The sequence below is a fragment of the Salvelinus sp. IW2-2015 genome, unplaced genomic scaffold (genome assembly GCF_002910315.2).
Source record: "Salvelinus sp. IW2-2015 unplaced genomic scaffold, ASM291031v2 Un_scaffold245, whole genome shotgun sequence".
Lineage (NCBI taxonomy): Eukaryota > Metazoa > Chordata > Actinopteri > Salmoniformes > Salmonidae > Salvelinus > Salvelinus sp. IW2-2015.
The window spans coordinates 29324-42247 of NW_019942528.1; the positions used below are offsets into that span (position 1 = coordinate 29324).

At 42.4% G+C, this 12924-nt stretch overlaps 1 protein-coding gene across 1 annotated transcript in view; it reads left to right on the forward strand.

Moving 5' to 3' along the window:
• The first annotated feature begins 10727 nt into the window (after positions 1 to 10727).
• Positions 10728 to 12924, forward strand: part of LOC112068203 (GTP cyclohydrolase 1) — a 42070-nt gene continuing 39873 nt past the window's right edge. Inside the window, exon 1 of the mRNA XM_024135286.2 lies at positions 10728 to 11256. Within this exon, the coding sequence (XP_023991054.1) occupies positions 10887 to 11256 (370 nt within the window). The 5' untranslated portion in view covers positions 10728 to 10886. The remainder of the gene's footprint in view (positions 11257 to 12924) is intronic.

Genomic DNA, 12924 nt, shown 5'->3' on the forward strand with positions numbered 1-12924 from the left:
TTTCTGGGATGGCTACAAGGCACTCCCCCGCCCTCCCTTTCATAAAATTAGATCACGACTCCATCCTGCGCCTCCCTTCCCATAGGCAGAAACAAAAAAAACAGGAAGTACCCATCAGGAGGTGTATAGGGGATGTTCCAACTGTGACTGTTAAAACTTGCCCAAACCAAAAACCATGGATAGATGGCAACTTTCAGCAAACCTGAAAGTGCAAACCACCGCATTTAACCACAGCAAGGTGACTCAGAATAGGGTCGAATTCAAACAGTGTAGTCATTCACTCAGTAAGGCAAACAAACAGGCAAAGCGTTAGTACAGAGACTAAGTGGAGTCGCAATTCAACGGCTCAGACACGAGACCTATGTGGCAGGGTCTACAGACAATCACAGACTACAAAGGGAAAACCAGCCACGTCGTGTATACCGACGTCTTGCTCCTGGACAAGCTTTGCCCGCTTTGAGGATAACACAGTGCCACCGGCGCGGCCCACTCCCAAGGACTGTGGGCTGTCGTTCTCCGTGGCCGACATGACTGCACACTGCCCTATCCCATCTGGACAAGAGGAATACCAATGAAAGAATGCTGTTCATTGACTATAGCTCAGCCTTCAACGCTCAGGGCCCTGGATCTGAAACCCACCCTGTGTAACTGGGTCCTGGACTTCCTGACGGGCCGCCCCCAAGTGGTGAAGGTAGGAAACAACATCTCCACTACACTGATCCTCAACGCAGGGGCCCCACAAGGGTGCATGCTCATCCCCCTCCTGTACTCTGTCGTGTCTTTGGCTATGGCGGATTAAGGGATATGACATGCTATTCTAAAACATCCTTTCTCTGTAATTAATATTACCTGATTGAGCTAATCGTGTAAATGTAATTAACTAGAAAGTCGGGGCACCACGAAAGAGTGTTTATAGAGCTGTTATCTTCCGAAGAAACTCTTAAAGACCTAGTAATATTTTATATCAATAGCAGTCAATATTAATTGCCACCTTATTTCAGTCTCATCTGAAAGTTGTAAATTCTTGGTTTTCACGAACCCTGGCTAACAAGTTGAATCAGCAATACAAAATTGGGTTAAATTATTTATTTACTAAATATCTAACTAATCACACAGAATTACATATACACAGAATGCAAATTATGTCATACAGAAAACCACCCTGGTGGACGGAGCCGACATGACGGCTGGTTACACAAAGGAAAGGGGGATTGGGTTTGAGTGAAAGAGRGGGAAGACTGAGGAACAAAGGGAGAGGCTATGCTATCGTAAATACAGTTTCTTATGCATTCTAAATTACCGCCCATTTGGAAAAGGAAAATGCAATAAATATTTACTCTGAGCTGCGCTGCGCTTCGGTAGGTTGGTCGTAGATGCTGGCCGTATTGGCCAACAGAGATCTTCCTGTCCTCGGAAGAATGTCTCTGGTGGTACATTGGATACGTTGTAGTATCGCCGTTGTGTGTTAGACTGGATACGTTGTCCGTCCTTTCCTAGCCCACGTTTACAACGGCCGCTGCTAACTCAACGGCTAGGAGGTATCCCTTCTGTAGTGAATAAGAGTTCGAAGTTCATACCATTCGCCACCAAAGCTCACGCCGAGGTCGGCTTAGTTCTGTAGTTATCTGAATCCTTCTGACATCGGACCATCCCCCTAATGTACCCCGAACAGAAAGTTATTCTCCCTTTTAACGCAGAGGCCGAAGGTTACATTTGTCAAGGACTTATATAGTGGAGGGAGAGAAGGGTGTGTTTCATAGTTTATAACCAATGTCTCTTCACAGGGGCGGGCCACTGATAGCGCAGGGCTCTAACCTTATGAAAACCCAATTCTCTCATTTGGAAGCTACAATTACATTTAATCTTTTCACAAATAGTTTCATATTCAAACATTTAAATTGCACAACAATTCCATATGAATCTGATAACTAGAATGTGTAGACTTTCCCAGATACACTTTATGTCATCCTGTTATCAGTCATAATGTCTCAGATGACAACCGAACTGACATCATATTCATTAAGTACCAACGCATATTTTCAACTGGTTCTATTACCAAAATATGGTTCCTTTCCCCCCACTTGTTTGATATTCCCAGACTCTGTTTAACAAAGGCTATTCAAGAGTCCTTCAGTAGAGTCAGAGAGAGAGGGAAGGGAGAAAGGTATTTATGGGGGGGTCATAAACCTTACCCACAGGCCAACGTCATGACAACTCCCTGATCACCCATGATTGCGTGGCCACACACGCCTCCAACTCAATCATCAAGTTTCCATACGACACAACAGTAGTAGCCCTGATTACCAACAATGACGAGACAGCCTACAGGGAGGGAGTGAGAGCCCTGAGCGGTGCCAGGAAAATAACCTCTCCCTCAACGTCAACAAAATGAAGGAGCCGATCGTGGACTTCAGGAGACAGCAGACACTCCCCTATCCACATTGACGGGATCGAAGTGGGGAAGGTGAAAAGCTTCAAGTTCCTCAGCGTACATATCACTGACAATCTGAAATGGTCCATCCACACAGACAGTGTGGCCTCTTCAACCTCAGGAGGCTGAAGAAAGTCAGCTTGGCCCCTAAGACCCTCAAACTTTTACAGAGAGCATCCTGTCGGGCTGTATTGCCACCTGGTACGGCAACTGCACCACCCGCAACCGCAGGGCTCTCCAGAGGGTGGTGCGGTCTGCCTAACACCGGGGACACACTGCCTGCCCTCCAGGACACCTAGAGCACCCCAGGAAGATCATCAAGGACAACCACCCCAGCCAAAGCCTGTTCACCCTGCTATTTTATCTTTATTTAATTAGGAGAACAAATTCTTGTTTTCAATGACAGCCTAGGAACAGTGGGTTAACTGCCTTGTTCAGGGGCAGAACATCATATTTGTACCTTGTCAGCTTGGGGATTTGAACTTGCAACCTCTTGGTTACTAGTCCAACGCTCTAACCACTAGGCTACGCTGCCACCCCAGAAGGCAAGGTCAGTACAGGTTCATCGAAGCTAGGATCGAGAGACTGAAAAACTGCTTCTTTCTCAACGCCATCAGACTTAAATAGCCATCAGTAGCCGGCTTCCACCCGATTACTTAACACGGCAACTTAGAGGCTACTGTCCTATGTACATAGACGTGGAACACTGGTCACTTTAATAATGTTTACATATTGTTTTACCCATTTCATATGTACTGTATATACTGTATTTTAGTCATTGCCACTCTGACATTGCTCGTCCTAATATTTATTTCTTAATTCCTTTTTAGATTGGTGTGTATTGTTGTGAATTGTTAGATACTACTGCACTGTTGGCGCTAGGAACACAAGCATTTCGCTACACCCGCAATAACATCTAATATGTATACAGTATGTGACCAATAAATGTGATTTGATTTAGCTAATACAATGACTTGTATTTAAAAATATACCTTCCAAGTATTTATCTTAACCTCATGCACAGTTTCAATAAAAAAAATGTATTTAAATAGCTAAATGAACAATAAACCAGTACAGCCATCTCAATACAGAGCCAGCTAATGGTAGCCTCTAAGCTAATAGCAACCATATAGGCTTGACAGGCTAGAGTTATCGCAGTTAGATTTGCGTTTGCGTATACAGTTAAAACATAAAAAATACAACTAATACATAAAACCATTTATTTATTTATTTCACCTTTATTTAACCAGGTAGGCCACTTGAGAACAAGTTCTCATTTACAACTGCATCCTGGCCAAGAGAAAGCAAAGCAGTGCTACAAAAACAGAGAATTACACAAACAAACATGCAGTCAATAACAATAGAAAAATCTACGTACAGTGTGTGCAAATGTAAAAGATTAGGGAGGTAGGGCAATAAATAGGCCATAGAGGCGAAATGATTACAATTTAGCATTAACACTGGAGTGATAGATGTGCAGATGATGATGTGCAAGTAGAGATACTGGGGTGCAAAAGAGCAAGATGATAAATAACAATATGGGGATGAGGTAGTTGGGTGTGCTATTTACAGATTGGCTGTGTACAGGTACAGTGATCGGTAAGCTGCTCTGACAGCTGATGCTTAAAGTTAGAGCGGGAGATTTATGACTCCAGCGTCAGTAATTTTTGCAATTCATTCCAGTCATTGGCAGCAGAGAACTGGAAGGAAAGGCGGCCAAAGGAGGAGTTGGCTTTGGGGATGAACAGTGAAATATACATGCTGGAGAGCGTGCTATGGGTGGGTGTTGCTATGGTGACCAGTGAGCTGAGATAAGGCGGGGCGTTACCTAGCAAGACTTATAGATGACCTGGAGCCAGTGGGTTTGGTGACGAATATGAAGCGAGGGGGCCAGCCAACGAGAGCATACAGGTCACAGTGGTGGGTAGTATATGGGGCTTTGGTGACAAAACGGATGGCACTGTGGTAGACTGCATCCAATTTGCTGAGTAGAGTGTTGGAGGCTATTTTGTAAATGATGTCGCCGAATTCAAGGATTGATAGGATAGGATAGCTGCAGGGGGTGCAGAGCTGTTGGCCGGGGTAGGGGTAGCCAGGTGGAAAGCATGGCCAGCCGTAGAGCAATGCTTATTTAAATCTACGATAACTTCATCGGTGGTGACAGTGTTTCCTAGCCTCAGTGCAGTGGGCAGATGGGAAGAGGTGCTGTTATTCTCCATGGACTTGTCCCAAAACTTTTTGGAATTAGTGCTACAGGTTGCAAATTTATTTTTGATAAGGCTAGCCTTCACCTGTGTATGGTCAAGGGCAGTCAAGTCTGGGTTGAACCAAGGGCTATATCTGTTCTTAGTTCTACATTTTTTGAATGGGGCATGCTTATTTAAGATGGTGAGGAAAGCACTTTTAACTTCACTAGGGTAGGGGGCAGCATTCGGAATTTTGGATGAAACGCGTGCCCAAATTAAACTGCCTACTACTCAGGCCCAGAAGCTAGGATATGCATATAATTGGTAGATTTGGATAGAAAACTCTAAAGTTTCCAAAACTGTTAAAATAATGTCTGAGTATAACAGAACTGATATGGCAGGCAAAAACCTGAGGAAAATCCATCCAGGAAGTACTATTATTTTGAAAGGCTGTTTTCCCATTGAAAGTCTATCCACCATACAAAGACAAAGACCCAGTTCACAGTCTATGGCTTCTTCTACATGTGGCCAGTCTTCAGGCATTGTTTCAGGCTTTTACTCTGAAAAATTAGGGAGATACAGCACTTTCAATGAATGGACAGTGGACATTTCCAGACATGAGCCCAGCGCGTGAGCGGGAGCACGCCTTTCTTGTTTCTCCTTTTCTATTGACGAAGCTTTTGTCCGGTTGAAATATTGATTATTCATGACATAAACAACGTGAGGATTGATTTTAAACATCGTTTGACATGTTTCTACTAACTTTTATTGTATTTTTTTTACTTTTCGTCTGGATGTTGAGAGCGCACTTTGTGCCTTTGGATTAGTGAACTAAACGCACCATCATAACGGAGGTTTTTGGACATAAAGAGGGACATTATCAAACATTTATTGTGTAACATGGAGTCCTGGGAGTGCCACCAGATGAAGATCAAAGGTAAGTGATTAATTTAATTGCTATTTCTGACTTTTGTGAGTCCTCCTTGGCTGGAAAATGTCTGTATGGTGTTGTGGCTAGGCGTTGTCCTAACATAATCACATGGTGTGCTTTCACCGTAAAGCCTTTTTGAAGAACAAGAAGTTTCTTTAAAATGGTGTATAATACTTGTATGTTTGAGGAATTTAAATTATGGGATTTCTGTTTGAATTTGGCACCCTGCAATTTCACTGGCTGTTGTCGAGGTGGGACGCTAGCGTCCCAATGATATCAGAGAGGTTAAAGAGCAACCAGGCATTCTCTGACGGGATGATGTCAATATCCTTCCAGGTTACCCGGGCCAGGTCGATTAGAAAGGCCTGCTCGCTGAAGTGTTTTAGGGAGCGTTTGACAGTGATGAGGGGTGATCGTTTGACCGCGGACCCATTACGGACGCAGGCAATGAGGCAATGATCGCTGAGATCCTGGTTGAAGACAGCAGGGGTGTATTTAGAGGGCAAGTTGGTCAGGATGATATCTAAGCGAGTGCCCATGGTTACGGAGTTGCGGTTGTACCTGGTAGGTTCCTTGATAATTTATGAGATTGAGGGCATCTAGCTTAGATTGTAGGGTGGACGGGGTGTTAAGCATATCCCAGTGTAGGTCACAACAGTACGAACTCTGAAGATAAGGGCACAGCTGGGGGCTGAGGGGGGGTCTATAACAAGCGGCAACGGTATCACGGCACAAGGTCTTACAATGTTTATTAATCCAAAGGGGTAGGCAAGAGAATGAATGGTCGTGGACAGGCCATCTGATCTGGTCAATAGCAGATCAGAGTCCACTAGGTACAGAGTGGCAGACAGGCTTGTGGTCAAGGCAGGTAAAGTCCAGAAACAGGCAAGGGTCAAAACCGGGAGGACTAGAAAAAGGAGAATGCAAAAAGCAGGAGAACGGGAAAACCGCTGGTTGACTTGGAAACATACAGGACGAACTGGCACAGAGAGACAGGAAACACAGGGATAAATACACTGTGGAAAATCAGCAACACCTGGAGGGGGTGGAGACAATCACAAGGACAGGGGAAACAGATCAGGGCGTGACAAACAGTGAGATACTTGTTCCTGGAAAGGTGGATTATTAAAAGTAGAAACTCAAATTGTTTGGGCACAGCCCTGGATAGTAGGACAGAACTCTGCAGGCTCTCTGCAGTAGATTGCAACTCCGCCCCCTTTGGCAGTTCTATCTTGTCGGAAAATGTTGTAGCTGGGGATGGAAATGTCAGGATTTTTGGTGGCCTTCCTAAGGCATGGTTCAGAAACTCCGTGGGATGTTCAAAGTTTCAGATATTTTTTTATAACCCAACCCTGATCTGTACTTCTCCACAACTTCGTCCCTGACCTGTTCGGAGAGCTCCTTGGTCTTCATGGTGCCGCTTGCTTGGTGGTGTTGCAGACTCTGGGGCCTTTCAGAGCAGGTGTATATATATACTGAGATCATGTGACATATCATTTGACACTTAGATTGCACACAGGTGGACTTAATTTAACTAATTATGTGACTTCTGAAGCTAATTGGTTGCACCAGATCTTATTTAGGGGCTTCATAGCAAAGGGGGTGAATACACATGCACGCACCACTTTTCTGTTTTTTATTTTGTAGAATTTTTAGAAACAAGTTATTTTTCTCATTTCACTTCACCAATTTGGATTATTTTGTGTATGTCCATTACATGATATCGAAATAAAAATCTATTTAAATGACAGGTTGTAACGCAACAAAATAGGAAAAACTCCAAGGGGGATGAATACTTTTGCAAGGCACTGTATATGTTTGCTGATTCAAGTGAGCTAGTGTATTCAAACCCGCTGTGCTTTATTTATAATGATTTCATGACTTCACACCTGAATGCCTATACATTAACTTGTAGAAGAAAAGAGGATGAAGGGAAGTGCTACTAAGGTACACAATAGTAAATGTTGGTAGACAGAAGGTGCTCTTTGGTAAAAGGGGTGAATTGGTCATCAAAAAGAAAGGAGGACCAATGCACTCTTAATATAATTAATTAAAATGTCTTTATTTGTATGGCATGTTCAATGGAAACTAAGTTTAAAAACTCTGGCGCGGTTTGGCTGCATGGCCTTTGTCAGGGAGTACAAAGAAATTATAATGCAATGTCCTCTTTTGAACAGCTTTTTCCAATCAGCCCTGATTTGAAGAGGGAGTGGTTACAGAAGTCATTGGACAACACCTAGTAAGCGATACTATACACATTAAAAAGTGAAGTACTGTAGATATGTTATCAAAAAAGTCAACTCAAAGCTAGAAGTATCAGAACACCTAGAAAGGTAGTTCTAACCTTAAATATGACTGGGAAAGGTGCCAAGAATAGGAAAGCAATCTATTCCATAGTACTCTAGAACACAACAAACATGGACAACAACAGTCCAAACATAGCTGAGGGCAATAGAGCAAAATGTCCACTAGATGACAGCAAATGGACCTATCACGACCCTTAAACCAGGGTACTTAGTAGCCTGTAGTTTGTAAATCCAAAAACTGTTTAAGACGGTCCCCTTTTCTAATTGAGGCCGGAACATGATCAATACCCATAGCTTGTAGGGAGGCAGGGTTGTCATAGTGTAAGAACTTGTAGTGCCTTGCCATGGGGTAGTCTTCATTGCCTACCTGTATGGCGTACTTGTGTTCCGCTAAGCGGTCTTGAAGGCATCTCTTTGTCCATCCAATGTAGAACACCTCGCACTGTGGACATTCCATGTGACCTACTGACTTCAAACAATGTTCAGAATGTACACTCAGTGGGCCTACACATTGCACACCCTTTAGTTTGTCCATTTTCATCTCACGCGTTTTTACATACATTTTTCAAACTTTCTAATTTCAATAGGTCCTTGGTCATGTGACCTACTGACTTCAAACAAGGTTCAAAATGTACACTCAGTGGGCCTACACATCACACACCCTTTTGTTTGTCCATTTTCATCTCACACAATTTTACAAMAATTTTCTATATTTTTCAATAGCTCCTTGGTCATGTGACCTACTGACCTCAAGGGTCAGAGTGTCCACTAACTCCCCTTCTATATTGCATACCCTTTAGTTTGTCCCCTTCCCCCGGGATCTGTCGCGTTACCACACTGGATGCCTTGCAGCGCCTGTCTCCGCCAGTCCGTGGACATTCTGAAATGAGAACATTTGAAAAATGTATGTAAAAACGTGTGAGATGAAAATGGACAAACTAAAGGGTGTAGGGCCTCTGATTGTAATTTCCGAACCTTGTTTGAGTCCAGTAGGTCACATGACCAAGGAGCTATTAAAATTTGAAATTTGGAAAAATTCATGTAAAATCGTTTGAGATTGACAAGGGACAAACTAAAGGGTGTGCAATATAGAAGGGTAGTCACTGGACATTCTGAATCTTGTTTGAGTCCAGTCGGTCACATGACCAAGGAGCTATTGAAATTTGATTGTAAAAAATGTTGTACGTTTTTTACACCCCCTAACTAATTCAACTAGGAATACAAAATTCTGCTCACATTTCCACATGTTTATTAGCTTTGCAAAGCAAAATAATGTCCAAATCGTGAAAATAAGTCCTGTGCAATGTTGTGCGCAATTTTCCCAACATCATGACACTTATTTGGAGTCTGTGGCTCAAGTGGTTTGAAAGCTATTGAGGTTTGAAAGTGCGAATATCCGTTGAATATCCAACTTGAAACTCTTTTTACCTCAGCGTTGATCAGAGGAGCTAGTCAACAACACAGCTAACACAATAACTTCAAACTGAAGCAGTAAAGACTGCAAACTAGCTGCACTTCGGTTCATTTGACCTTTTTTCAATTGATATATCTTTATATATATCCATAAAAATGATGTCAGTTGATTCATGATTTTGACTGGCTAAGAAATGTTGCCTACCTGTCTGTTTGGTCCCGACTCCCGACCCCTACAAGTTCATTACTATGGGACAGCTGGAGATCGAATTTGAATTTTGAAACAATGTTGCAAATGTCAGAGAGACAGACTGCAAGGTTTAAATAAATCTCTGCTGTTGAAAACGAAATATTAGTCTAAAAGAAACAATAATGAGAACATGTCTAGATGCTTTTTACAGTGGAGATGAAGTTTATGAATTGCCTGGCTGGGCTGATGAGAGTGGATTGCGCAGTCAGATGGAACAGAGTAAATAGATTTAGCCGGTGGTAACTTGTGGAATAGACACTGGCTGGAATGTACTTTTAACCAATCAGCATTCAGGATTAGACCCACCCGTTGTATAATTGGCATTATAAACTGTGTGGTTCGAGCCCTGAATGATGATTGGCTGCAACATTTTTTTTACTGTTCTAATTACGTTGGTAACCAGTTTATAATAACAATAAGGCACATTGGGGGTTTGTGGTATATGGCCAATATACTACGACTAAGAGCTGTATCCAGGCATTGCATCGTGCATAAGAACATCCCTTAGCCATGGTATATTGGCCATATACCACACCCACTCGTGCCTTATTACATAAACAATAACAGGCTTGTTTTTCAATGGAAATTTGTGGTGTTTTTTGGTCAAATGTGTCCTGTGTTAGGTGTTAAATGATGCAATGTGATTGCACACATTTTCATTTAAACATGTCGGGGTATTTTTGCTGGAAAATGTTGGCCCAATCACTTTTACTTATTCCCAACAACACAGCAATTTCTTCCTACGCCTCTGCCTTCGTAAATATATTTATTGATCTGTTGTACAACAGAGCTGTTTGTCACCCTAAAAACACAAATTCGTTTGCACCTTTTGTCAGAGTGCAAAAACTAAAGTGTGTGGTAGCCTGTGATTCACTGTGGTTTCTTAACTATTAGTAAATTWATTTTTTGAAAAACACACTGCAATATTGAAATATACACCTTTTCCAAAGATTGACATGTGAATCGTCTACTTTTGACAATGTTGTTTAATATATGAATACAAGATGGCTTATATTTTATTTTGTTTAATAGTGAATATCATGGCTACCATTGGCATGGGAATATGGGATAAATCGGATCCATACTGAATTCGAGCAGTGCATGTTATCCATCTGTTTACCACTGACAGAACGTGACGTATTCAAAATGCTCGACCAATAGAAATGCACAAGGATTATATATTTATAACGCCAGTTGGTACTACCAACGCGTGCTTGTTTCAAATAATTTTACACGTTCAGCTGCCGACAGTGTACTCGGTAGGTGCGCCCTAAACAAAGCTGAGTTTGCGAAGCGAGAACACTGGAAAGCGCATCTTCCAAGTCGGAGAAAAGGTGAACGCGAAGGGACCTCTCGTCAAATCTGAACTATGGAGCGCTCAAAACAGAGTCACGACAACCAAGCTGACAGTAGACCGACTACAAACGAAAGTTCTCTTAATAACGGACACTTTGACAGCTTGGTAAAAAAAGACACCCGGAATGTGGGATGTCAAGGGACGGGGACCGCCGGTGAGTCGAGTTCGCACACAGGGTCGTCAGTCGTGGAAAACTGGAAGCATGAGCGCACCCGAAGTATAGAAGACAACGAGATGAGCTTGCCTAGTCTGGCAGCTGCCTACACCACTATTATCCGGGGACTCGGGGAAGACCCGCAAAGACAGGGACTTCTCAAAACTCCGTGGAGAGCCGCAACTGCGATGCAGTTCTTCACCAAGGGATACCAGGAGAAAATAATAGGTGAGTCAGTTCAGAATGCCCTTTGTCAAAACTCAAATATTGTCAACAATCTCCTATGTTGTCAAAAAAGTGACAACTCACCTTTTAATTTACCTGAGATTTACATGTGGTATTTAGATGTCATTGACTTGGTTACCTAACTCTCATCTAAGACCTATGCAATATGCAAATATGACATTTATGGTGCTTATCTGACCATTACCCATCTATATACAGTACCAGTCAAAAGTTTGGACACACCTACTCATTCCAGTGTTTTTCTGTATTTGTACTATTTTCTACATTGTAAAATAATAGTGAAGACATCAAAACTATGAAATAACACGTATGGAATCATGTCATAACCCAAAAAGTTTTTAACAAATCAAAATATATTTTATATTTGAGATTCTTCAAAGTAGCCACCCTTTGCCTTGATGACAGCTTCTCTCAACCAGCTTCATGAGGTAGTCACCTGGAATGCATTTCAATTAACAGATGTGCCATGTTAAAAGTTAATTTGTGGAATTTCCTTCCTTCTTAATGCGTTTGAGCCAATCAGTTGGGGAGGGAGGGGTATTATACAGAAGATAGCCCTATTTGGTAAAAAAACAAGTCCATATTATGGCAAGAACAGCTTAAATAAGCAAAGAGAAATGACAGTCCATCATTACTTTAAGACATGAAGGTCAGTCAATCKGGAAAATGTCAAGAACTTTGTTTTTGCGACTGCACTTGAAGAAATGTTCAATCAAGCGCTATGATGAAACTGTCTCTCATGAGGACTGCCACAGGAAAGGAAGACCCAGGGTTTCCTCTGCTGCAGAGGATAAGTTCATTAGTTACCAACACATGTCAACATCAACTGTTCAGAGGAGACTGCGTGAATCAGGCCTTCATGGTCGAATTGCTGCAAAGAACCCACTACTTAAAGACACCAATAATAATAAGAAGAAGTCACTTGCTCGGACCAAGAAACACGAGCAATGGACATTAGACCGGTGGAAATCTGTCCCTAGGTCTGAGTCCAAATTTGAGATTTTTGGTTCCAACCGCCATGTCTTTGTGAGACGCGGAGTAAAATAGTAATTATTGGCGCTGGAGAGACCAAATTCACTCAAATAAGAAATATTACATTGACCAATGTGATTTAGGCAGTCAAGTAGATGAAGACGACATCAAGAAGGAAGGATGCACAATATGTTATGTTCATCACACATTTATAGACGAGTATCCTAGCCCTACAAGAAATATGGTGTTGTATCTCAGATTCTCAATTGATGTACTTTCCCTCCCATCCATCTGTGAAATCCCCCTTTCTACACAATACCCCCATCCCTCCATCCTTACAAAATAAATCACGTGCACATCCAGGCTCAACAAATCCCCTGGTCATCCTGACCTGACCATATTGGTTCTCTTTTCCACGGTTGGGACTGTTTTAGTGGTGGAGCTGGGGAGCTGCCCCTCACAATATTATTACCCCTACCCTCTTCCTCCTCCCCCTCTCATCTGGAGTTGGTTTCATGTGGAGCACTTTGAGGCTCTGTGTATTACATTTTGAGAGAGAGAGAGACGCACGCGAGGAATGTGTTAGTAGCGCTCTCTGGCTCTCCGGAGCATAAAAACATGCATCTGGAATAGCTTGAGAATGCTTGGAACCTGCCTGGTTTATATGTATGTACTCAA